At 51.8% G+C, this 24,333-nt stretch overlaps 9 protein-coding genes across 9 annotated transcripts; 4 read left to right on the forward strand and 5 right to left on the reverse strand.

Moving 5' to 3' along the window:
• Positions 1-99: 99 nt before the first annotated feature.
• On the reverse strand, positions 100-2,034 carry Z518_07319 (uncharacterized protein; the record flags this gene model as incomplete). Its single annotated transcript, XM_013415448.1, has 1 exon — positions 100-2,034. One exon carries the CDS (start codon positions 2,032-2,034, stop codon positions 100-102), a length of 1,935 nt encoding a protein of 644 aa, XP_013270902.1.
• Positions 2,035-2,887: 853 nt separating this feature from the next.
• Positions 2,888-4,238, forward strand: Z518_07320 (uncharacterized protein; the record flags this gene model as incomplete). The annotated part of the gene is made up of 4 exons (XM_013415449.1): positions 2,888-2,909; positions 2,959-3,093; positions 3,143-3,769; positions 3,838-4,238. 4 exons carry the CDS (start codon positions 2,888-2,890, stop codon positions 4,236-4,238), a joined length of 1,185 nt encoding a protein of 394 aa, XP_013270903.1.
• A 177-nt stretch (positions 4,239-4,415) lies between these two features.
• On the reverse strand, positions 4,416-6,131 carry Z518_07321 (beta-ketoacyl-acyl-carrier-protein synthase II; the record flags this gene model as incomplete). Its single annotated transcript, XM_013415450.1, has 8 exons — positions 4,416-4,598; positions 4,651-5,019; positions 5,072-5,338; positions 5,390-5,479; positions 5,544-5,615; positions 5,675-5,782; positions 5,841-6,007; positions 6,080-6,131. 8 exons carry the CDS (start codon positions 6,129-6,131, stop codon positions 4,416-4,418), a joined length of 1,308 nt encoding a protein of 435 aa, XP_013270904.1.
• A 402-nt stretch (positions 6,132-6,533) lies between these two features.
• Positions 6,534-7,955, forward strand: Z518_07322 (agmatinase; the record flags this gene model as incomplete). The annotated part of the gene is made up of 3 exons (XM_013415451.1): positions 6,534-6,686; positions 6,793-6,919; positions 6,982-7,955. 3 exons carry the CDS (start codon positions 6,534-6,536, stop codon positions 7,953-7,955), a joined length of 1,254 nt encoding a protein of 417 aa, XP_013270905.1.
• A 696-nt stretch (positions 7,956-8,651) lies between these two features.
• Z518_07323 (uncharacterized protein) lies at positions 8,652-11,753 on the reverse strand (the record flags this gene model as incomplete). Its single annotated transcript, XM_013415452.1, has 1 exon — positions 8,652-11,753. One exon carries the CDS (start codon positions 11,751-11,753, stop codon positions 8,652-8,654), a length of 3,102 nt encoding a protein of 1,033 aa, XP_013270906.1.
• Positions 11,754-13,039: 1,286 nt separating this feature from the next.
• Z518_07324 (uncharacterized protein) lies at positions 13,040-14,798 on the reverse strand (the record flags this gene model as incomplete). Its single annotated transcript, XM_013415453.1, has 3 exons — positions 13,040-14,192; positions 14,237-14,430; positions 14,484-14,798. The coding sequence occupies 3 exons, from the start codon at positions 14,796-14,798 to the stop codon at positions 13,040-13,042; spliced, it is 1,662 nt and encodes a 553-aa protein (XP_013270907.1).
• A 946-nt stretch (positions 14,799-15,744) lies between these two features.
• On the forward strand, positions 15,745-16,995 carry Z518_07325 (uncharacterized protein; the record flags this gene model as incomplete). The annotated part of the gene is made up of 1 exon (XM_013415454.1): positions 15,745-16,995. The coding sequence occupies one exon, from the start codon at positions 15,745-15,747 to the stop codon at positions 16,993-16,995; it is 1,251 nt and encodes a 416-aa protein (XP_013270908.1).
• Positions 16,996-17,830: 835 nt separating this feature from the next.
• On the reverse strand, positions 17,831-19,579 carry Z518_07326 (asparagine-tRNA ligase, cytoplasmic; the record flags this gene model as incomplete). The annotated part of the gene is made up of 1 exon (XM_013415455.1): positions 17,831-19,579. The coding sequence occupies one exon, from the start codon at positions 19,577-19,579 to the stop codon at positions 17,831-17,833; it is 1,749 nt and encodes a 582-aa protein (XP_013270909.1).
• Positions 19,580-21,051: 1,472 nt separating this feature from the next.
• Positions 21,052-23,640, forward strand: Z518_07327 (uncharacterized protein; the record flags this gene model as incomplete). The annotated part of the gene is made up of 1 exon (XM_013415456.1): positions 21,052-23,640. The coding sequence occupies one exon, from the start codon at positions 21,052-21,054 to the stop codon at positions 23,638-23,640; it is 2,589 nt and encodes an 862-aa protein (XP_013270910.1).
• Between the last annotated feature and the right edge of the window lie 693 nt (positions 23,641-24,333).

Here is a 24,333-nt window from a genome sequence, read left to right on the forward strand (position 1 = left end):
TACATGTCTCCTTACCTGTCCGTACCACGGCATTTCCCTATCTTTGACTAGCCCCATCTCGCGGTAACCAACGACCGGCCGACCGATCAACCGAGACCACTACGCGAGACTTGATCGTTTGTGAGCGACGTTCCTTCGACCCCGACTGCCACGACTACGCACGTTAGAGACCTTCACATGCCGCGTTGACCTTTGTGACTTGGTGTGTGCTTCATCCACAGTCAGTTCGCAAAGCTTCTCGATATCCGCTTGAGTGAGGCTGGTTTTCAAACGCCCATCCAAGTAGAGGGATTTGCTCGTCCATTTTGCCACCACCTTCAATGCATAGTCCAGCTTAACTTTAAACCATTCTTTATGGGATTTCCCACAATTCGTGCAGAAGGGCTCCCAAACTCGATATTCTTTCAGCTCGGCGTGAATCAGTGATTCGACGCGGTGTAAGTGAGGAACCCCCTGCCTCACGCCGGCTTCTCCGGGCTCGTGCTGCTCGACGGCGTACCCGCATTGTCGTTTCCACTTTTGAAGCCGTTGGTCAACGTCGCTGGAATAGCCGATTTTGACGTGCCCAAACAGGCCTTGCTGCCAGAAGATATATATGAATCCGAATCGGTCCATATCGCCTGGTGTCAGGGGCTTGAGGAGAGCTTGGCGGATCAATTCCTGGGGAGTGATATTCATCTTCTCTTTAGGCCAAGGAAATTTCTGGAAGTAGCGGTGCAAGGGGTTCGAAGTTACCGTCTTTTGCCGTGCGCTTTGTCGAGTGGTAATGTTCCTGTCTGCGTTGGGACGAATGTTTGGGCGTGAAATTGCCGGGTCCTCCAGAGTGGTATGGCAAGGAGGAACCAGTCTCGCTGTTGCTAGGGCATCGACAAGGTCACTATTTCGGGTGAGTATTCGCCGCACGGTGCCAGTGTCCTGATTTTCAGATATGTTTCCATCTTCGGCATCTGCTGGAAAGTTTATCAATGCTCCAATCCAGAGTTGGAATATACTGACAGCGCTGTTCATAATTGCCCCGAACCGGTGCGCGTCTCCAGCCGTGGTTTCGCTCCACTCCCATGAGTAAGAACACAATTTGTCCAAATGCTTCTCGGCAACCCTCTTGTGTGGGTGCGAACAGGTCGCCTGATATACCACCGCCAGGATGCGCTTCGCAAAGGCTTCGGGTTTCAATGGTCGCTCGAGAGATGAGAGCTTTTTGACTAATTTAGTGGCAATCTGTTCATTTAGTTTTGCCGCATTCTGTTTTTTGCATCTTGAACCTTGCGGTGTTGTGGCCACACAGCGCAGAGGGTCAGCCTGTAATCTTTCGACGGTCTCGAGGGGCAGAATCTTAGACAGCGTCGTACTCAATCCCCACACGAATGAGAGCGGTAAAGGTGGCTTCTTTGTCGCGTATGAAGAAGGTGTAGCTGTCGTTATGGTTGCGGCGGTCTTAGTAGGGGCTTCAGTGACGACTGCTCCGCTGAATTCGAAGAGACAATTTTCAGTTTTGACGCTGCTCACAACAGCAGCGACACTGACTCCAGCTGCGTTCGTGCCTAGAGCAGCATTTCTTTCATCACTTGCGCCTAAGCTTGAGAAAGAGACCTTCGAGACACCTCGCAAACACGTTCCTTCCTCTGCTCTGACTCTGGCGTGATGGCCTACGACAGCAGGCGCATCGTCTCTTGATGGAGGGTGCTGTTGTTGAGGTTTCGCGATCACGGTGGCCCTGGGAGGATTCCTCTTGAAAAGGCATTTGCTTTGGCTCGCCTGGCTGGGTAGGTCTGATAGTAAATGTCCGGATACATCTGAGTCGAGCTGGGAGCAATCCAGAATGGTGATTTGCCGTTCCTTTCGACCGTTCTCGCGGCCTGCGAGAGGAGAGGGAGGCAAAGGTATACCGCCATCGGAATCGAAGCCATCCTCTGGGGTCTGCGGGTATTCTGCCGTTGGAGGCGTCTCAGCCCAGTCCAGTGCCGGTGTCGCAGGAGCTGGAGAGTGGGAGGCATAGTCATTATCGACCTGTAAAGTGACTGAAGGTGAATTCATGACTGCCGATTGTGTCTGGAAGGCACACTTCCGACTGAAAGAATTTCAATCGGTCTGCCACCAGGAGAGTAAGGTTGGGGCCGTGTCTGACTGACCTTCCGCTTCAGGCAGAGGGGGCTGGTCATGTCGCTGCCTCATGCAGACTGCAAGGTTGACTGTCATCTAGCGCGTCTTCAACCCTGGCTTCAAGGTACAGTATATTGGCGCCCGGCCAGACCTCTTCAAGAGAGAGGAGTCAAAGGGCACCCGTGGCTTTCCAACCCTGCTCGATCCATGCCATGGCGACATCACATCGTTGGCGATAGACGAGTCACGCAATGGGACACTATTTTGGTCCATCCTGCCCATCGAGTTTTTTTTTTTTTTTTTTTAAAAAGTCCTTTGACAGTAAGAAGAAACCAGTTGGCTGATGTTGGCTGATGAGGTTGTAAAATGGTGTTCACGACCTCCGACAGGGCTTCTGGGCTAGAAATGGTACTTTGGCCCCGAGCTAATACTACTTACAGAGTGGGTACTCAGTACTTATTAGTTGTAGGTGCCAGGGAGGGCCAAGGGGTTGCTGGCTCGATGCTACGTAGCGGTACAGAACGCCCACCTATTGCGCAGGGTTTGCAGTCACGTGCTATCACGTGCCGTGGCTTACTACTCTGTGCGCAAGGGTCTGGTGATGGCTTCAACCCGAGGCTGGTCTGGCCTGGCCTCACACCAGATAGACGGTCACACCCTCCTTCGAACCGGTGACTGACACTTTCATGCCACAACTAAGACCGCGTTCAGGCCGTCCTTAGCCGTTTACCCCCCCCCATAACCGTCCAACTATAAATTCTCATTAGAACCTACGGCAAGCACCGCCATGGCAATAAATGGGGCTCGAGGTTCGTCCAAACGAGATATCGTGGATATGGCTCTAACTCTAAGCGATAGCCTCATCCGTGGTCTCCAGTACTGAGAGCCTAGTCGGCGCATCTGGATACAGGTTCAGTACAGACGATAAAAAGATCGTGAAGGTTAAGTTGAAGAAGTTCTCGTTTACAGCCCAGTGGGAAAATGGAGCAAACGGTATGGCCTCTTTTCCGAATCCCAACTCCTTCTGACATGAGATCACCAGGTGTTAAAGATGGCACTGCCTCGGGTGAAGCCCCGTCACCGGTCCTGCCTCACTTTGATGAAGAAACAATGGCCAACTTCCCGAACGGCAAACAAGAAGCCCTGGATACCCTTATCTGCAAGCATTGCAAGAAGGTGGTGTTGAAACGGACGGCTAAAGAACACGTTGCATTATGTTTAAAGTCCAAGCAGGAAAAGGCCCGAAAGAAGAAGGAGGCTCGAGAAGCGGCTCAGCGGGCCAAAGAGCGAGCAGAACGGGCCGAAGAAGACGATGACGATGACGACGATGGCAAAGATGGCAAAGGTTCGAGAAAGGACGCCATCAGCGGCGAAGGTGGTGATGATGGCACCAAAAAGAGCAAGAAACGCAAGGCAGATGGCGAAGACGATAAAGAGCCGAAGAAGAAGAAGAAAAAGGAGGAGCAGAAACCCAAAGCCCCCAAGCCCAAAGGACCGGTCGATGTCGAGAAACAATGCGGTGTTACCCTGCCGAATGGTGCTCAATGTGCAAGAAGCTTGACTTGTAAGAGCCACTCTATGGGTGCCAAACGTGCGGTTCCGGGTAGAAGTCTGCCTTACGACATGTTGCTTGCTGCATATCAAAAGAAGAATCAAGCACGGCAGCAAAGTAAGTGGCGGTACACACAAGATGATCCTAAGTCTGTGTCGTTGCTAATCAACAAATGTGATGTACAGAAGCTGCCATCGATGCGAATGCACCTGCTCTGCTTGAAGATGATCTCGATGCGACCCTGACCGGACCCGTCGATTCAGACGAGGAACGAGATTCAGTCATGACAGCCATCTCCCGGAGCCTGGCTCGTCCTCAACCACTCGTCACTCGAACACTATATCCGACGAAACGGAAATATCAGCTCGTTCGAATGAAGGAGATGCTGTCTAATGCACTGAGCGGGAATAGAAGTGGAGGACTGTTCAGTGTACCTCCAGAGAGTGCTAGAAGTGCAGTTCCTCCGTCTGCGACGAATGACGCTTTCCCACCGACAGTGTCGGCTTCGCCCGCGCCAGCAGGCGTGGGTATGGCTCAACCGGGGCTGAAAGCACCTCCCAGAAAGACATCCATCGACGTCGCCTAGAAGGACAAGTCCGAAATTGATGCCGGCAATGACGATTTTTATTCACGATATCGGAAAAGACGCGGATTATGTTGACGAATCCGATGACGACAGCGGATATGCTGATTCATATAAATCCGCAGATGAAATTCAAAAATGGCCGAGATGTGTGGCTGGTGACTCTGCCCCGCGGCCAGTTCACAATGCGCTCCATCTTGGTGAGTCGTACTTCCTAAAACACAGACTTGCATTTGTACCGCCGAATCCAAAGCTATTGGTGAGGGCGACATGGACATCTGCTTGTTGCGCGGTGATGGCGACGTAGTTGCAATCAAAGTCTTGGGAAGGCGACACGAGATTTATAGTGGGAGGCATGACGTTCTTCAGGTATATCAGCATGGGATTCAGCACATCCGTCATGGGTGATAGGTACCTCATATATGGCTAAGATACTGAAGAGAGCCTCAATAGCTCCAGCAGCACCCAGAAGATGGCCGACGGCACCTTTGGTGCTACTGACGTTGATTTTAGAGGCGGTGTCCCTGCCATGCTCTCCCAACATGAGGGTTTTGATGGCTTTATTTTCAGCGGCATCACCTAGAGGGGTGGATGTGGCATGGGCATTGATATAGTCAACGGCGGACGGCGGAATCTGCGCCACTTTCAGGGCTTTCTTCATAGCCAGAAGGGCGCCGCTGCCGTCTTCTCGTGGAGCGGTGAGATGATATGCATCGGCGGAGTTCCCGTAACCTACTAATTCGGCATATATTCTCGCTCCTCTTTTCTGCGCGTGCTCCAGTTCCTGTACCCAAAATTTCAGAAGGTGACCATTTAGGAAACCAAAGCGACATTACCTCTAGGACCACACAAGCGGCTCCTTCACTTATCACGAACCCTGCTCTGTCATCGTCAAATGGTCTCGAGGACAAGTGTGGTTCGTCGTTGAACTTGGTTGCGAGACTTCGGGATCTCGCAAAGCCACCGATTGCCAGTGGGTGAATGCAAGACTCCGCTCCCCCGGCGACCATGACATCCGCCTCCCCAGACTGGATGAATCGTGATGCATCACCGAGGGAATGCGCTCCGGTGGTACATGCGGTAGTGACGGCATGGTTGGGACCCTGCGAGAACGATCAATAGGGGCAATATGAGAGAGAGGACAGTTTTCAGACTTTCAATCCGTATCGCATGGAGATGTGGCCGGCGCCCAAATTGATGAGGAGACGTGGGACGAATAAAGGGTGGATTTTATGATAATTTTTCTGCTTTCCTCCATCAGCAAGGTACCAGTCATGGGACTCCAGGGAAGGGAGGGGGAGTGATTACAGTCTGGTGGTAGGCCGCCGCGGTGGTGTATAGTTCTTCGAGGTTGCCAATCCCTGATCCGAGACAGACGCCCTAATAATCAGAATCAGCTCATGAGGAGATTTACACACATTTGTCAAGCTCATGCGCACCGTCATCTCAGCGTCAAGGCCCTTTCCATCCTCAAAGCCGGCATCTTTCAAAGCCTCGGATGAGGCAGCGAGTCCGTACTGAGCAAACTTGGCCGTTTGCCTTAATTCCTGAGCAGAGTCAAAGAAGTCCGCTCCATGGAATTCAGCGGAACAAGGGAAGCCCTACTGTAGGCGTAACATGATCCGTGGCTTTCCAGGCTCCCTCAACGCCGGAGCCAACAGGCACAAGACCAGCTATTTGACTTGGAATGGCCGTGAACTCGTCACCAAGAGGTCTAGTGGAGACGATTCCACAGTCACCATGAAGAAGTCGATTCCATGTGCGGCGAACCCCTGGAGGCCGTCAGCAGGTCTACTCAGCGGTCATCTTCATCGAAAGGGCAGCTGGGTGAAAAGGAAACGTACCGACACCAAGGGGGGTGACAGCTCCCAACCCAGTCACCACCACTCTGCGCATCTCATTCTCGGCGGAGAGGGATGATGATTGGAATTCCCGTCGAGCCAATGACAGTAGTTTCCGACTGATCTCCTCTTTGTTCTAACTTGGACGGATCTCAAGGCAAAAAGCAGCAGAAGGAAAAAGAGAGAAGAGACGATGTCGCCAATCGCCGCGCCAGGAATCGTCAACGGTCCGGAGAAAACCGTCTGCGTAGCTCGCTGACTGTTGCTCTTTTTCTCGACGAAGATGCTCCCCCCTCCACGCTCTATGCAGGTTGAGTTACTCAATCGATATTTCCATTGATGTTGATAATATAGTCATCACACGCGTGGTAAGTTTAGATCTTCTTATGTTCTTCCACTAAGATTTTGAACTCATCTTGGGTTACTCCTTGGACACCTCACCCAGGGACCGCCAAACATGTTATCAATATCAGCATTATCACATCTTCTTCTTCTTCTTCTTCTCCTCCTTCCCTTTGCCAGCTCGACTTTTTACGACAATCCAGAGCTTGAACTCCCTCCGGAGTCGGGGAGTCCGCTCGATGAGTTGACGGCCAAATGGGATTTCGACGTAAGCGTCTCTTGCTTGACACTCCACCTTCCTCCAAGCCAGGTCCAATTCCATCTCGAGAAAGAGATGAAGAAAAAAGAAAGATATTAATGATGTCTATTTTCAGTGGGGATTCTCAGGCATATCGACATTTGCGCATCTGAGGCATGTAAAATGCCTAACGACGCCCTACGAGCCGTTTGACATAGGCATCATCGGGGCTCCGTTCGACACTGCCGTGAGTTACCGACCTGGTAAGTGTAGACGTCCCTCCCATCTCTATTTCGCTCTACAACACCGCTCTAACATGAACCAGGCGCCCGCTTTGGGCCCCGTGCCATCCGCGCCGCCTCCGCCAGACAGACCTCCTTCCGTGGCTTCAACCACCGAGCAGGCTTGAACCCGTACACCTCGTGGCCTTTGATCCTGGATTGCGGCGACATCCCCATCACGCCGTTCGACAATGCCCTGGCCTTACACCAAATGTCAAGCGCGTACCTCGAACTCGTTTCCCGCCGCCCACTCTCCTACAGCAATCCGCCATCACACACGCACCCGAAACTCGTCAGCTTGGGCGGCGACCACAGCATCGCTCTTCCAGCCTTGCGAGCCCTAGAGAAGATCCACGGCCAACCTATTGCCGTCTTGCACTTCGACGCACACCTGGACACATGGCATCCGGGTGCATACCCATCCGCATGGTCCAGCACACCGACCCAAGCGGACTTCACGCACGGGACGATGTTCTGGATCGCAAGCGAAGAAGGCCTCATCGCCAACGGCAGTAGCGTACATGCCGGCCTGCGCACCCGGCTTCTAGGCACAGACTTCCACGATTACGAAGATGACGAGCGCCAGGGCTTCCTGCGTATTGAAGCCGATGACATCGATGCTCTAGGCGTGTCAGGTATTATTGACGCGATTCTCTCCCGCATCGGCACCGAAGCCCCGGTCTACCTCTCGGTCGACATCGACGTGATTGACCCAGGCCTGGCGCCCGGCACCGGCACACCCGAGCCTGGCGGCTGGACGACACGCGAGCTGATCCAGATACTACGCGGCGTCGAGGGCCTGAACGTTGTGGGCGCCGACATCGTCGAAGTGGCACCCGCGTACGACGGGATGGGTGAGGCTACGGCTCTTGCGGGCGCCCAGGTCGCTTTTGAGATCCTCACGAGCATGGTCAAGCGCGGGCTCCAAGAGAGAGGCGAGGATGTCGTGCGCACTAAGCCGGGTAAGAAGATTTTGCCACCAATAAATAGGAAGGCTGGGGTGAAAGATGAGCTGTGATGATGAGATAAGGAAAGAGATTTATGTCTATAGGAAGATAACGATATGTAAAATTGGAAGGGAATGACCCGTGGAATCTAGCTTACCTTTCCTAGGCGGACTTCTGATGAACATTTACTCATAGACCATCTAAATACGACGAACTAGGACAACATGATTTCCTAGTAGCCTCAATATAGAGGTGTTGAGGTGTGTACTTTGATCTAAATTTGTTTCCAATCTTTTTCGCATTTTATGGATCAGCTACTAGCAGGAGTCCTTCTGGAAGAGCTAGTAACGTCCTACAGGAGGACAAAGTTCTCTCCTTAAATCTCATCGTAGCCTGCAGAGAAGAGAGCATTGTTCGCAATGTACCAACGAGTAACCACGGCTCAAACCCCCTCACAGATGACTCTCGCCCGTCTTCACACATCCAGCAATGTACGCGCTGACTTTTCTTTGTCCTCGGCAAGGTTCACATCTTGCGTCATGAACATCCAGTCAACAGTCAGATTAGCCCGGCCCAGTCGAACAAAATTTGGTCACAGAATAATCCTCCGTTCTTTCCAGCCCAGCAAGAAATGCAATTCACACCCTTTATCCAGCAGGAAATGTTCCAGGGAACGCCATGCTTTCTATTTATGATAACCACTTTTCATCTCATCATCGTTCGTGAATCTTGTACCCGAAGAAACAAGAAAACGCGTTTTGGTGGCCTTAGAAATTGTATCTCGTACCTTGTCTCGTGACAGGTTTCCCTTGACGATTCAGAATAGGTGGAGGTGCTGGTACATTTCTGATCAGTGGAGGCTCCTCATAACCAGCATTCTTTCTTCCTCGTCCTCGTGGTTTGGGAGGTGGATCAATGTGGCGATGTCCTAATTCTGCAACCGCCGTTGTGTTCTTCCATCGTAGACATCGATGCGTCTTGTCACTGACGTAAGTTTTGGTTCTCGTGGACATTCGGGTCGGCGGCTCTTCGGATTTCTCGCGGGGAGCAAGATATGCCGCCCTCTTTTCCATATGCTTGATGATCAGGTCTCTTTGCATATTGAGCTCTTTCTTCAGTTTCAGCTCGCGAACGCCTCGGGAATCCAGCCAGCCAATTAACATGTCCAGCTCTTCGGCGGTATCGTAGAAACCCCATTGTTTGGCCGAATTGAGATTGGTGGGACCCTCTTCCATCTTCTTGCGCTCCGCTGGAGTCATTTGGAACCGCCGGTAGTAGGCGTTTTGGTCTGCCTCGCACATTTCAATGAACCCTTGGCGTTCCATATCATCGGGCCCTTGAACCCAAAGTCGACCATTGGCATACTCTGCTTCTGCGGTCGAACTGTCCGGTAGTCCTCCATGTGGCATGGCATTTCGTTCGAACCACCAATATCTGTTGCAAAAACGGTCTTTCCCCAAAACCCGTGTTCGAGGACAATCGGCTTCACGTAAGTCCCCATCGACAATGAGGATCTGCTCTTCTGCCGTCTCAATTCGGTCCCGCTCCTTTTCGATCTGCTTCAGAACTTTCTGGTATTCCTTACTTCCTTTGTTCTGCTTTGCTTCCGCTGCCTTTTCCTTCCGCTCTTGTTCCTCTTCGCGCTTTCTCTTCCGTTCGGCAGCACGGTCACTCCCGCGCCGGAGGGAACGCGTGACCATTGGCTCTTCATCCTCGGAGTCCGGGATAGAGACTTCACCATCTTCGCCCTTCTCAGCTTCGACGGCTTCCTCCAACTCAGGCATCGGTGAAGGGGATTTTTCCGGCTCGGGCGCTAGCAATCTTCGCTGGACCTGGAGCTCCTTCAGTTTCGCCAAAGCATCCTTCCGGGCTCGTTGATGCTCAATCTTGATTTTTCGGTAATGGGTCATTGTGTTGCTCATTTCTTCCAAGAAGATCTTGACGGTTTTGGTTTCAAGGAAGAGTAAGCAAATGATCTGTAATGCCTCTGCACGCAAGTTGATATCCATGGTGGAGTATTGGATGCGGGCCGTGTCCATAGTCGGATCGGCGTCTAGAGGAGCAAGATGGGCCAGGATTTTATTGCACACATTGCTAATTCGCGGTCTTCCAGCCAGTTGATGAAGCAAGCCAACCATGACAAGCTCCCACCCACCGTGTCGGAAATCTCGTTTCCGAAGTCTTTCAATCCAACCATAATCGTCGAACATTTCGGCAGCCCGGTGAAGGACGACCTCCTCTCTCTCGGGAGTGTCAGGCTTGTCATCCACGAACTGAACCTTATTGAGGCTGCTTCGCGTGCGCTTGGCTGGGTATTCGGGCTCCGGAGTCGGTGTGGGAAGCTTGGCTTCTTCCTCTTCCTCCGATTCCCCTTCATCCTCGTCTGGATCGGGTAGATCGGGGAGTGAGATTTGAATCGCTCCGTCATCCTCATTTTCCGCGTTGACCAGCTGCTTGAGAATCGCACAATGCACCTCAACGAATAGCTCACAATCCACTTCCACCGAGGAGAACAGCATGGCTTCTACCAAATCATCAAACGTGAAGGAGTCCAGTTTGAGAACTTGACAATACACGTTGAGCGTATTCCAGGTTTCAAGGAGAAGACCGACGGTTTCCTCTTTGAGACCGGGGATGACGCTGTTCATCGACTTTTCGTCGATGCATTGCTCCTTAGTGACGAATTTCAAGTTGGGTCTATGAGTTCCATCTCGAACAGGTTCGACATCGAGGTCATCAATTGGATATTTGATCGGGGGTGGTGGCGGTGGAGGTTGTTCTATCTGCTTGGGAACCAGCTGTTGGGGAGGTGGAGGATAGTAGTGGCCGTTGGGTGGCATGTATTGAGGCGGATAAGGCAGGTAGTAGGGCTCAAACTCTGGCGGAGGTGGTGGTTGCATATGACCCCATGATCGAGGTAACAATCCAGGCTCAGGTATGACGCCGGCCCGGTAGTCTTCGTAGTATCCTCGTGCGGCAGCGTTCATCTGTTCCTGGGGGATCTGCTGCTGATTTTTCCGTCCCTTGGGGGCTGGCTTCAACTCGGGTAGTCTTTGTGGCTGCCAGATCCCAAACATTCCGTCTTGGTGCTCAGCATCGTCGTTATTGCCGTTATTGTTGTTGCTGTTGTTGTTCTTCTTCTTCTCCGCCTTCTTCGCTGCAGCTTTGTGGCTGTATTGGAGGTGTGGAGGAACATTTGTGTCGATCCGGAATCGTTCAGCAATTTCTGGTTTGACCAGCCAAGGAGCACCATTCCAGCCCTCTCGGGTCACGGAGTTTTTGATAAATGAACGGACCATTTGTTTTGTGAAGACTCTCCGGTCCCGGACGATGTGATCGTCGTCGACAAGAGCCTCTTCATCGGGACTATCCACGAGGCGGACAAAGTAACGTGAGAAACCATCTCGGACCAAAGTTCCATCTGGGGCTCTGATTTCCTCAAACTTTGCCTTGTCTCTTACTCGGCCGGCCAACCTTGACGAGTCGTCCAAGATGACGGTTACCAATTCACCGGGGTAGAAGTCATTCTTGAATTCACTGTAGACTTCCTCCACAAGGTTGTCTATGCGGGAGGTGGTGGAAAATTGGACTCGTCGCAAAACAGGCTCGCGCAAGGCCTGAGGGAAGGCTTCATCGATTTCTCGCGATCCGGCTTGTTCACTTCGCAGGGCGTCGAAGAATGTCAGACCGGAATGTCCTGATACTTCGCAGGTGAACCGTTTGGACTTGAAAAAGTCCATGCGCTCCAGATATGCATCATAAGACGTGAAGACTTCATTGGACTCGGATATGACCCATACATCGCATTCTTGGTCGTCTATGCGGGGATGTGGTAGGTACCGAATAGGTTTTCTCTTGAATAGCACCATCGCTGGTGGTTGGAGGATAGAGAGGACGGTGAAATTCGAGTCGCCGGGCCGGGAGGGGGGGAAGGTTGTGCGGGCAAGGAGCGCAGCACAATGATTCACGGATACAACGACCTAGACAACAGCAGCAGTCAGTATTTGCACGTGTTACAAGGTAGTTGAAGAGTCTAGCGCGGTGTATGCGTGGTGATGTGCTTGCAAAGGCCGAGTGAGGTAGAAAATATAGACATACATTCGGTCACTGACACGCGTCATGGAGGGAGAATGAGAGGCTGTAATCGGAAGCGAGGGAGGTAGAGGTAACGTGGATGGTTGAACGAGGGGGCGAGAGGGAGTTGTTTGGTGATGGTGAAGTGGAAAAAACAGAAGAATGAAAGATTCCGACATGGTGGTGAGGGAAGAGAAACACAATAATGCCCAGGACTAATAAGATAGTGGATAGTGGCAGCGAGGGAGGGTCAGGAACAGGTCAGTGGCAGTGGCAGAATGACAGTTTGCCCGTGGCTCAAGAGTGGAGGCGGCTTGTCGTCTTGTGGAGCCGCATATGGCCATTGGTCTCGCAGCTCTCCGATGCTTCAGCTATTCTCCCAGATGGAAATGCTATATGCCTAGGTTGAGAGTACCGCTAGGATATGGACTCTACGTAGGAATGTCTTTAGCCGTATATTGAATCCCCAGCAGGCGAATGCATCAGCATCGACAAACATCCCAGGTACATCCACTTCCATACTGATGCCGTACGCCTGCTACGTACCGGCAGGATTTGCGCCAAGGCCGCAGCCGGCGGAGCCCTCCAGTTCCTCGTTCGCATCCAATCACCTCCCATTCGACTCCTAGTCTAGGCATGGTCACTCATCAAATCTCTCACCACCACTTTTTCATAGGCATAAAGGTACTCGTTCGACTCCCACGGTCATGCTGAGTCCAATGCCGCCACTTTCGATTCAAAATACCCAATATTCGACGCGTAAAGGCCCATTATCACTCGATCAGACCTAATAGTTCCCAGGCCATCCCATGGGTCGTACTGTTCCCATGGGGTGTGGTCCTCCGATTCGCCATGATCGCGACGCTCTAGAACCACTTCATCAACCAATGAGCCAAAAAAGAGAAGATGGCAAGCTCGGGCCCTCTGGAAATCCCAAATGTGACTCTCATGAAACGCTTCATTCATAAGGGCAAGGCTGTTCTCCGTATTGGTCAAATTCATGAGGTTTCTGAGACTATCTTATGTACACGCCCCCCTTCTTATATCACCGCTCGATTGATCGGCCCGAGAAGGATTGCCGTCAAGACAGATAGCAAACCATGAACCCCAGCCACGATCCCAGCACCCCAATGGCCGAATATGTACTGATGAGCATCAAGGGCAGAAATTCATATTTCTTCCCAAACACTGCCCGGTGAATCAGGGAACAGTAAGCCGTCAAAGGGACAGACATGGCAATGTAAAGAAGCGCAAATCGATCCAACAGGAATACTCGCCTCCTCGATGGCGGCGGAGCCAATTGATCAAAAGCGTAGAGGAAAGCAATAAGCCACGATATCGTATACGCCACCTTGATGGGGAACTCGGCCGCTGTGAACAGCAGGGGAAATAGTGACACGTGTCCAGCGACTGCCAGAGGACGGAAGCTTGCTAGATATGATCGATCTTTGACGGCCAACAGACTGAAGGGAATAATCACAAGCAGGATCGCCTTCTCGTGGACATGCCAGCCGAAAAGAAAGGACGCATATCCGCAGAGGGTAATGGCACCCACAAATGATTCCCAGCTGGACGCCACCCACAGTTTGGTTAGAGCGATGATTTGGAAGGCCAGGGTGAGTCCAAAGCACTGCTGAGCCGTGATGTCTGGTAACACGGCGAAGGAGGTATCGCCCACCAAGCCCCGAGTGACGCTGTTGACGGCCTTGCTATCCACCTCCAGACCCAGATACGGGGCCGCAATGATCAAGACTCGGTCGACGAAGGAGTACACAGCCCACACATTTGGCGCCCAATAGGCGTGACAGAGGCCTCGGGCGAATGGAAATAGTCGACTTTGGAGTTGGTCAAGCTGACCCCAAGCGACAAACGGGCCAAACGCCACCGCGAAAATCCCGATGACACATGTTCCGAGTTTAAGAACATTTGTGAATTGCGGTCGAAACATGTTCTTGGGTTGCAGGCAATACATCCGGAGGAGATAAACGAAATAGGCGGGTGCCAGGTAGAGGTAAATGTGCTTGTGGCACAGAAGAAGTGCGAAAAGAACGCCGCTGTAAAGCAGAGTCGATTCTGTTCTCGCGAGAACGATTGAGAGAATTAAGATCCCGTAAAGAAAGCCGTTGTATTGGAAATGGATGTGATCAATCATCAAGAAACCTGGAGAGAGCAGAATCGACAGCGCCACTGCATGGCTCTGACGCCGGGTCGAGGCAGCCGAGGTTGCCGTGTACCTGTTAGGTTAGCGTCAACACTTCGTGGACGGCGTTCGACATACCGGTATAAGGCGTAGACTAGGAGCAGCTCGGCAACAATCACAGAACTTCGTTGGAAGCAAATAGTCGCCCATGAGTCGTAGTTCAGGTTCTGGACTTTGACCATCGCCGGGTCCATCAGACTCGCCGGTTGCGAGAGAAGCCATTCAAACAAAGCGAAGGCTGGAGGATAGTCAAGCGTCCATTTTGACGTGGCCTAATAAGACCCTTAGACCTGTGCGTTCCGTTCGGCGCCGAAAGGAGACGGACCTCATAATACCACTGCTTTACAGGCAAAGAATGGGTGATGGCCAACCAATTCCGATGGACTTCGAAATCGGTCGACTTATAAGCAGGAAATAAGAGAATCTTCAGGGCGGTGGCCACCACAGCTGTCTGAAATAATGAGGGCCATTGGTCATGTCCAGGCTGTCGTTTTGCTTTTGATGGCCGCCGGTCCTGGATGGAAAAAGCTTCAGCCGTTGCATCCTCCATAGGCGGAGGAATTTCGGATTGGCATCTTACCGGGATGATGGGGCTTCTGTCCCGAAATTGGCTGATAGTTTGTGAGACGACAGATGCCATGGCGGCTTGAAGGTTGATGTTGAATTTGAGACACAAATACTTCTTTCAACTCGGAGCGCAACTTCGGAGCCAGCTTTTCTTGGCAGTTTGAAAGGGGGTCAACTACCACCTGATGTCAGCGCGAGGCTGAAAGAGCCTTCCTGTCTAGGTACGGACGTGCATAAGGCCACTGTCCGTAATTAGAGCAGCAAATGTAAAGATCGAGGACTGTCGATTTCTCACAGCGCCCATAAAAAGAGAAAAACGGTGTTGGTAGTTATGCACATTCCCAAAGTACCAGTCTGAGAACTATCTATCACGTGAGATCACATGTCGGGACCGACCCGTCTTCGACATATTTCTCCAGGCGAGACAGTATTGCCATCCATATCAAGACAATATGAGAAAACCGGGTATCCCATATCAGAAGACACCCGTATAACGGAAACAAATAAATATGTATAGTTCTTAATAGGCGTGGTTCGCTAAAAACGTGACACTTTGCCAAATAGAGTGGTGCCCCGCAAAGCCTGACCCCTTTTAGAATTACGAGTAGTCTACTCTAGTAAGCTGCGCTCTTCAAGGCCGAGTGCCACCTTGCGCATTAAGGTCACCCCTTTCAATGCTATTCCTTTCTTTTCTTGATTTCATGGATGGATTAGAGGGATTCAAACATCATGTTGTCTTCCAGAATTTGAATGTCAGACATCTTGTTGAACCATCCTCAGTCACGCTGGACCTCGTGCGCGAAATTCGTCACTGGGTAATTGCGATTTGTCTCCCTTCGGCCACTGTATCATTATTTCGAACTTGAACTGCAAGCCGAAGAGATTCTTCTTGAGCGTCCTTTTTGCTCTTCAATTTCTTTGTATTTTCTCGAGACAACTGTGTGAGTGGCTGCCACAGCCTCTCCCTGTTGCGAGCATCGTACTGACTAGTCTCCAGTTTAATTACGCTCTCATTCACCATGTTTGCCCTTCTTTCTGTCTGGCTCTCTCTGCTCTGGGTAGCCGCTATCTTGGCCCAAAATGTCATTGAAGAAATGTCTTTTGGTCATAAACAGACCCTTTCTCCGAACTCCTTCGGGATCCCTGGCTGGGCCATGTTAGGTGAAGGACACGTCCCACAACTCCTTTCGGACAAAGTCATTTTAACACCCCCGTACGGCGGGCACATGCGAGGTGCGTTGTGGACGGAACAAAAGAACTCGCTGCAAGACTGGGCGGTGGATTTCAAATTCAGAGCTGGCGCAGTTGACCGAGGGAGCGGCAATCTGCAACTATGGTACGCCCCCAATGGAGAAAAGTCAATAAGCACATCAAGCATATACACCGTGGGCAAATGGGAGGGATTAGCTATTGTGGTCGACACAGTGGGAGGCGTGCAGAAGATCAGAGGATTCTTGAACGATGGGTCCGTCGAATACAAGAGCCACCAGAATGTTGACGGGCTGGCCTTCGGCCATTGTGATTACGTCTACCGCAATCTGGGCCGACCTTCACACATCAACGTCCAATCCTCGCGCAACGGCCTCGAAGTTCGAGTCGATGGCAAGATGTGCTTTGCGACAGGCAAAGTCACTCTCCCCTCCGATTATGGCTTCGGCATAACTGCCGCCTCGGCTGATCCACCAGACTCGTTCGAAGTGTTCGCATTTACGCTTTCTCCCATCACAGTCACTGCTTCAGATCAACGGAATGACCAGCAACCGCTGCAATCCGACCCTGACGCTAGTATGCCGCAAATGGACAACCATCCAGCATCATACTACACCACGTCCGAGTCACAATTCGCAGACCTGCACAATCGGCTCAATCTGATCTCCAAATCGATCACAAATCTCTTCACTGAAATCACACGCCACACGGCCGCCGAGGAAGCACGGTACAAAGAAATCCTGTCGCGCATGCCGAACGGACAGATAATCTCGTCGTTGGACTCGCGAGTTGCCAATCTTGACCGTATCATCGGCAACTTAGAGCGCGAACTCAAGACTTCTGATCACAAGACGCAGTTTGCCAAGCTGTCCGAACAAATAGCGCAGACACATGTCGGCGTGACGGAACACGTGCCACAGCGATTGAGGGAGTATGTTCAAGCACACACTCCACGGATCGGGTTCATTCTGTATAGTTTTATGGCATTCCAGACGTGTTGTATCGGTGGGTTTGTGTGGTACAAGTGGCGGAAGAGCACGATGCCGAAGAAATATCTTTAGATGAACCACTGCTGCGCAGTTGGGAATTGCTGATATCACGGCTATGGCGACGGGCGACATTGGCGAAGTACTGGCAGAGGTATCCTCGGAAGAAAAAGCCGACCTCCGTTAACTTTGGTCAAAAATACAAATCCGCGTTGAGTCAACAAACATACAACACGTTACTCGAACGATGCTCAGCTTTTCATAAAGGCGCTTGAAAAACCTTCTCAGACGTCACCAGACTCGTTTCAGCGCGCCTGTATGAGGGCTTCGCTCTCTGACCCTGGGTCCGGAGATTTCCATCTATATCTACATCTGTCTGATCCTTGTATTGCTAAGACTTGGTCATGAGGATGGTCGTGCAATCGCATGGCGATTTGTTTCTCTTGGTGTTAGGCACAAATGGTCCTGGTGAAAGCAGACATGGGGAGAGTTAGAATCAGCCTCATTCACACCGGTTTGTCATTGGTATGCCAGTGAAAAACAGGGCAATGATCGTAAATCTAATCGTGCCTCGTTCTCTATTTGGGCTTACTAAAGCCAAATTCCAACTCTATCGAGTCTGTTCACAGCGCCGAATCAAGATGGCTGTTCTTTTCGGCTTCTGATCGACACAAGACTCGGCGTCCTCTAGTCCGATCGGCATATTCCACCCACCGTGCAATGCGAGTCTAGCTATCATTTCCCATTTCTGTGTCATTCCATTAGTAGTGGCGCAAAAATTCTTCTCTTGCTTTGACTTGACATCCTTTGACACCCGTTCAAGGCGTGCATCTGTAAGCGAAGCGCGGGTAGAGCGAACACTCTCTCACAGTCCACCGGCCGCACATCCAGGCAAGGAAGCGCTCGAGACCTAGGCCGTATCCGCCATGGGGTGATGTTCCGTATCTAATAAATACACAGGGTTGTCAGTAACGTCGCGCTCCATGACGATGCATTCCCGGATCGATTTCATGAAGAGTTGCGAAGGGTGAACGGCGGAAATCGAGAGCAAAAACATATTGACGTACCGTCTCTGGTCCGTATACCAATAATACGGCGCAGGGTCGATCCCTTCACGCTTATAACCGGCGATCAGTTCGTCGTAATCATCGATACGCATACTGCCACCGACGATCTCGCCGACCCCGGGCATAAGCACGTCCACGCTCTCGGTGACGCGCTTGTCTGACTCGTCCTTTTTCATATAGAACGCCTTGATCTCAACGGGAAAATGAGTCAAGAAAATGGGCACATTGAGTTCGTCGGTCATTTTGCGCTCGGCAGCTTCGGCAATATCGTCGCCAAAGACGTGAGGTTGGCCCTCTTCGTTCGGGATGTTGTGCTCGATCAGCCACTCAATTGCTTCGGCATATTTCATGCGGCGGAACGGCCGTGTGGGAGGTTGGAACTTCGGGTTGAGGTCTGCGACATAGGCGGCGATGACAGGATCAGCCAGGGTGAGCTCGATGACACGGCAAATGACGTGCTCGAGGTGGCTGAGGAGGTCATCGAAGGTGATAAAGTCCAGCTCCGCCTCGATGTGTGTGTATTCGGAAAGATGACGGCGGGTAAGGGATTTCTCGGCGCGGAATGACGGACAGATGCAGAAGACATCACCCAGGGACGCAAGGCAGGTTTCTAGGTACAATTGTGATGATTGCGTGAGGTATGCCTTCTCCCCGTAGTAGTTGAATTCGAACAGGGTGGCTCCGCCCTCGACCTGTGTCTGCACCATCGCGGGAGGAGTGACTTCCGTGCATCGTGTTTCGACATATGTCTGGCGGAATGCTCGAGTCACGGCGGCGCGGACCTTCATGATTGCGGATGCCTTGTCGCCTCGCAGAACGAGATGGCGGTTGTCAAGCAGGGTCTGGGGGTCACCGTCTTGTTGAACTTTGTTGGTGATGGCTTCCTTATCGCCTACGGCTGCTCCGATGACGGTGAAGAAATCGGCATGTAGTTCGCGATCGAGCGGTGCGTGGGCGTTGGGAGGGAGGGCTTTAAGCTCGCCGTGGATAGCTAACGAGGTCTCCAACGTTAGGGTCATGGCGGCATAGGTGTTGATGAGGTTGCCGGCGAAAACGCACTGCATGTGTCCGTAGCCGTCCTTCAAAGTGACGAAGATGATGTCTTTCTGGGACCGCAAATGTTGAACTCGGCCTACGACACGGACACGGGTGCCCGGTGTGTCTTCAGTACCGACTTTGATCTTTCCGGGATCGGTTTCGTCAAGTCGGATCTTGATGGGAGCAGGTAAACTGGCATCCTCCTTGATAATAACCTTTTTGGCCTCCTCGAGGACTTGTTGTCGCTTCATTGCTTCAGCATTTTCCCGGATGGCCAATTCAGAAGCCCTGGCTTGCTTCTTTTTGTACTGTTCAAAGAGGTGGGTGGCTTTCTTCATGGCCGACTTGGTGGCTGGCTTCCATTCTAGGCGAGTAGCTGGATCTCCGTTGGCATCGACGGGGCCTGTGACAGATTTCCGGGTTTGATATGTGGCTGTATCGGGAGGGTGGCTGATCATGGCATAGAGGAGGGTTTTGTAGGGAGCAGTTTCAGTACCAATCGCGGAGTCGTCGTCGCGACCGACGTCTTCGTCAATGTAAATAGGCGAGGCCATTTGGGTTGATTGAGACTCTGCGTGGGAAGACGGCTGCTGGACAAGCCCTCTCAGTTTATGAGTGACTCATCCGACACTGAAAACAGGCGATGGGCCAGACGATCCGTGGGCGGAGCTCAACCAGGTCAGCGTTATTGGTGGGGGATGACAGAAGAGAGCCTTGAAGACAGTCGAACAAACCGTTGTGATCGAAATGGGGGACGGTGCTGAAATTCAACGTGTAGCCTTGAGAAGAGCAACGAACAAAAAGTGACTGATAAAGGATTTGGCGGGGAATTAAATGCGGCCGTCTGACGAAGTGTGCGCCATTCAGAATTGAGATATACCGCCGAAGGATGACTGTCAGACAGGCCACTGACCCCCTTTCACTCTTTGACGCGCGGTAGAGCAGCCAATTGAATCTCGAGACAGACGAGATAGCTGTTGATTGCATCAAAATCGTTTCAAGCAGACAGAAGCAGATACTCCAAGCGCAAGAAAGATGACTGGCTGTTGAGGACCAGGATCTGGAGCGCAATCAAACTCAGCGCCACACATAACATTGCTCATCACTACCTCCAGGGTCAAGCTCCCGTCCTCAATGATTGCTGTGAGCGTCTCGGATGGATCGACGAAACATTTTTTCCCTAGAAGCCAAGGAACATGTGCCGTTGTACGGAAAAGGGAGAGACTCAATGCTGGGAATGCTGTCATTTCCGCTGTCAATCCCTGGTTTTCGCCCCAACCTTATGATCTGGTAGAAATTCCCCATAGCAAATCGGTGGTCGTGCCCGCTTAACAGCCTTGTAAACAGCAGGCAGACGCCATGAGAAGAATTTCTACCAGATGGAAGAGAACATGGCGCTCTCTGATGGGAAGGGTGAGCGGCAGCCCTGGCTCGATACCACGCCGCGTTGTCTGTAAAGTACTAACATGCCCCCTTAATCCGTCTTAGCCACCCGTTTTGACGTTCCCCTAACCACCTGGTAAGCTCCCCAGTACCCACCCGCTTCATTGGCACTGGCGCTCACTGGAGTAACTCGCACGCTCACTTTTCAAACTCTCTTCCCTACGGTTACCCATTGCTACTCCTGCCAATAATTCATTCACTCCCTTCGTTCATTCATTCATTCTTTTCATCCGTTGCATCTTGAACCTCTTCGTCATACTCCTCCTCATTATTATCCTGCTCTCTTTCTTCGCTTCCATCATTTCGTTCCGTTTCCGTTCTATTCACTCGTTCCGTTCCAACAGTCGCTACTCCTATTTCTCGCTTTCCGCATAGACAGTATTTGTACGAGTTCATATTCAATCGGCCCCCTTCGTATTTGTACAGATCTTCTGGCTCTGAAATCTCCACGCCGCGGCTCTACCTCCTGCGACCAATCATCACCTCTCTATCCTCGTCCTCGTCGAATTTTCTACGGGTATCAAAACACATTCTCGCTGTCCTTGGACCTAGTCCTGGGGACACCACCGGTTACAAGTCCCATATGCTCGCCGCAATGCAGAGTCAAGACGTGTTTGGAGGTTTGGGGAGTCGATTTGCATCATCGAAATTTGCCACGGATAATACAGGCTTCAGTCATGGTGCATTCCATTCGAATCATGGGCCGTATCCGGCTTTGGGAGACCGCAACCTGCGGAAACCTACCATTCCGTCAATAGCTACGGCCAGTAAAGACCAACTACCACATTCTTATAGCGCCAACGAGCAGACGCCGGGGACCACCTTCGATATGAATTTCACACCTCTTTTGCCTTCTCAACTCTTACTCGGCAGCCCCTTTCAACCTGGCTCTCCCGGTTCCTTCGCTTCGCCCCAATTCCCGAGCTTGAATCGTTTCCCCCAGGGGACCAATGCTCTACACCATCAGACTCAGCAGTATCAACCAAATCCGCAGGCTCCAGCTCAGATTGCCAGCCCAACCCAAAGCAATGCCAATCCGATGTCGCCTCAAGCATATCAGACCGTTGTGTCTCCAGAAAACTATACGGCACAGTCCCCGACGGGATTTTCCGGCTTAGGAGGGGCTGCGTTTGGCCACTATCAACCGATGGTGGGAATGGGTCACACATACATAACAAGCACCAGCCGAACCGTATATCTGGGCAACATTCCCGCCGACACTTCTGCCGAGGAAATTTTAAGCCATGTCCGAAGCGGCCAGATTGAGTCTGTGAGGCTGTTACCAGAGAAAAATTGTGCATTCATTTCATTCCTTGACAGCAGTTCGGCCACCCACTTTCATTCGGATGCTATCCTGAAAAAGCTGGCAATAAAGGGTCACGATATAAAGATTGGTTGGGGCAAGCCATCTCAAGTGCCCAGCTCCGTTGCACTCGCTGTTCAGCAATCGGGAGCATCACGGAATGTCTATTTGGGCAATCTCCCGGAAGACATTACCGAACAAGAGATTCGGGAAGATTTGGGCAAGTTTGGCCCGATTGATACCGTCAAGTTGGTTCGGGAGAAGGCTATTGGCTTTGTGCATTTCCTTTCCATTGGCAATGCCATCAAGGCCGTGGCACAGCTCCCTCAAGAACCCAAATGGGGCCCTCCTCGTCGGGTATATTATGGAAAGGATAGATGTGCCTATGTTTCCAAGACCCAGCAGCAGAACGCGGCACAATACTTGGGCATTGCTCCTGGTTATGCACACGTCCTGAATGGAGCCGACCGGGATCTGATCTCAAATGCTCTGGCACAGCAATCAGTCGCTGCCGCGGCGGTCGCGACCACCGCTGGTGGCGTGAACAACCTTGGGAACCGGACCGTGTACCTGGGAAACATTCACCCCGAGACCACGATCGAAGAAATTTGCAACGTGGTCCGAGGAGGTCTCCTTCACCATATCCGATATATTCCCGATAAACACATCTGCTTTGTGACATTTATCGATCCGACATCGGCCGCGTCGTTTTATGCATTGAGCAATCTTCAGGGCCTCATGATTCACAACCGACGATTGAAAATTGGCTGGGGGAAGCATTCTGGAGCTCTCCCGCCCGCCATTGCTTTGGCCGTGAGCGGAGGTGCGTCGCGAAATGTGTACATTGGTAATCTGGACGAGAGCTGGAGTGAAGAACGACTTCGACAGGACTTTTCCGAGTATGGCGAGATTGAGTTGGTCAACACCTTGCGAGAAAAGAGCTGTGCCTTTGTCAACTTCACAAATATTGCCAATGCCATCAAGGCCATCGAGGCGGTTCGGGGTCGGGAAGAATATAAACGCTTCAAGATCAATTTTGGCAAAGACCGATGTGGCAATCCTCCTCGTCAGAACTTGAGCAATGCCAGTGGCAACCACGCACGCCTCCAGGGCTCCCTTGACGGTGCTGGCTCTCCGGTGGCAATAAATGGGTTTGAAAATCCGGTGTCGCAGTCGGGTTCCAGCCCGACAAGATCGACCGTTCCCGTGGGACCCAAGGCTTCATTAGGGTCATCTCAGTCGGCCTCTCGTCAGCATCCACCGAATATGGCGGCTCCGACCCCTTCGGCAATCTTGAATGCGGGCAGCAACAATCCGCTGACGATGTATTTATCCCACGTGTCTCAACAACAAGCTCAAGCGGAGCAGGACATGCGCGAAGATACCCTGACGTTCGCCTCGTTACAACAGCAACAAAATCAAGCTTTGGCAAGCCAGCAGGCGGCTTTATATGGCGAGATGCCCAATGGCCATAGCGGGCTTGATGCCACCACTCCATCTCATGTACCGCGACAAAGCAGTGTTAGTGGTGGATTTGGTTCGAACCCTCTCAACAATGGCGCGTCGACAACCGCCGGCAGTCTCCTGGTTCCCACCAACACGGGGCTCGGAGCCGGTCGAAGTGCGCATTCAAGAGCTGTTTCTCTTCCTGCGTTCTCACAGGAGATTTTCGGCGGACAACAGTCTACTCAACAAGGCCCATCATCGTCACGCGGCTTCGGTGGACATGCACCCCAAGGAAGCTTTGGGGGTTTTGGATCGGCCTTTGGCACGGGCTTTGGGACCAGTGGATATAATGGACTTGGACTGACGAGCGACAGCCGCGGGGGCCTCTCTGGCTGGGCTGAGGAGGAGATTGGGGCAAAATAAGCAAATTTTAATTACCGATTTCCTTTTTCGTTTTCTGGTTGAGTTATGGGATCTGAATTTTGGCCTCGGAATTGAATGAGGTCCTGGGCATTGGGCAATATTTCTGTTCTAATACTGTGGTTTGGAAAGTACGGTTACTCTCCGATGGCGGCATTTCGCCCTTCTGTTGCAGCTCGGAACTGCACCTTGTCTTATTATTGTGGCTTTCTCTTGTTGGGGGCCCCCAAAAGACGATATCCGGACTTTGCCCCAGTCACAATCCATGTCATTGAATGTACATATATGTGGTCTCGGACAGGGAGTGGCAGAAGACAAAGGATGAGCATGATGCACTAGAGCGATGAATTGGAGGTATATCCCTCTTCCTAGATATCGGTGCCGTTGTTGAGATAAGTGTAGCAATGAGATGTCCCCCAAGGTTCAACTTTTTCATTTTGGATTAGATAATGTCCCATGTGGACTGAACGCCAAAACCGGGAGGCGCCGATGAAGAGAGGAATTGCCGAGGGGAGTTTTGGGTATCTGGCTGCTACGGAGATCCATTTTGCTCGAGATGAGATAGGGCACATGGTAAGGGGATGGCGTTCCCGTTCTTTGACGCGCTCTGACAGGGCCAGAGTTCCGGAGCTTGCTGCACGAGAAGGCCAGGCTTAGTGCTGTTCTGTGATTGTCGATCGACGGTTGACAGAGCAG

This window comes from Rhinocladiella mackenziei (assembly GCF_000835555.1).
Source record: "Rhinocladiella mackenziei CBS 650.93 unplaced genomic scaffold supercont1.5, whole genome shotgun sequence".
NCBI classification, from domain to species: Eukaryota; Fungi; Ascomycota; class Eurotiomycetes; order Chaetothyriales; family Herpotrichiellaceae; genus Rhinocladiella; species Rhinocladiella mackenziei.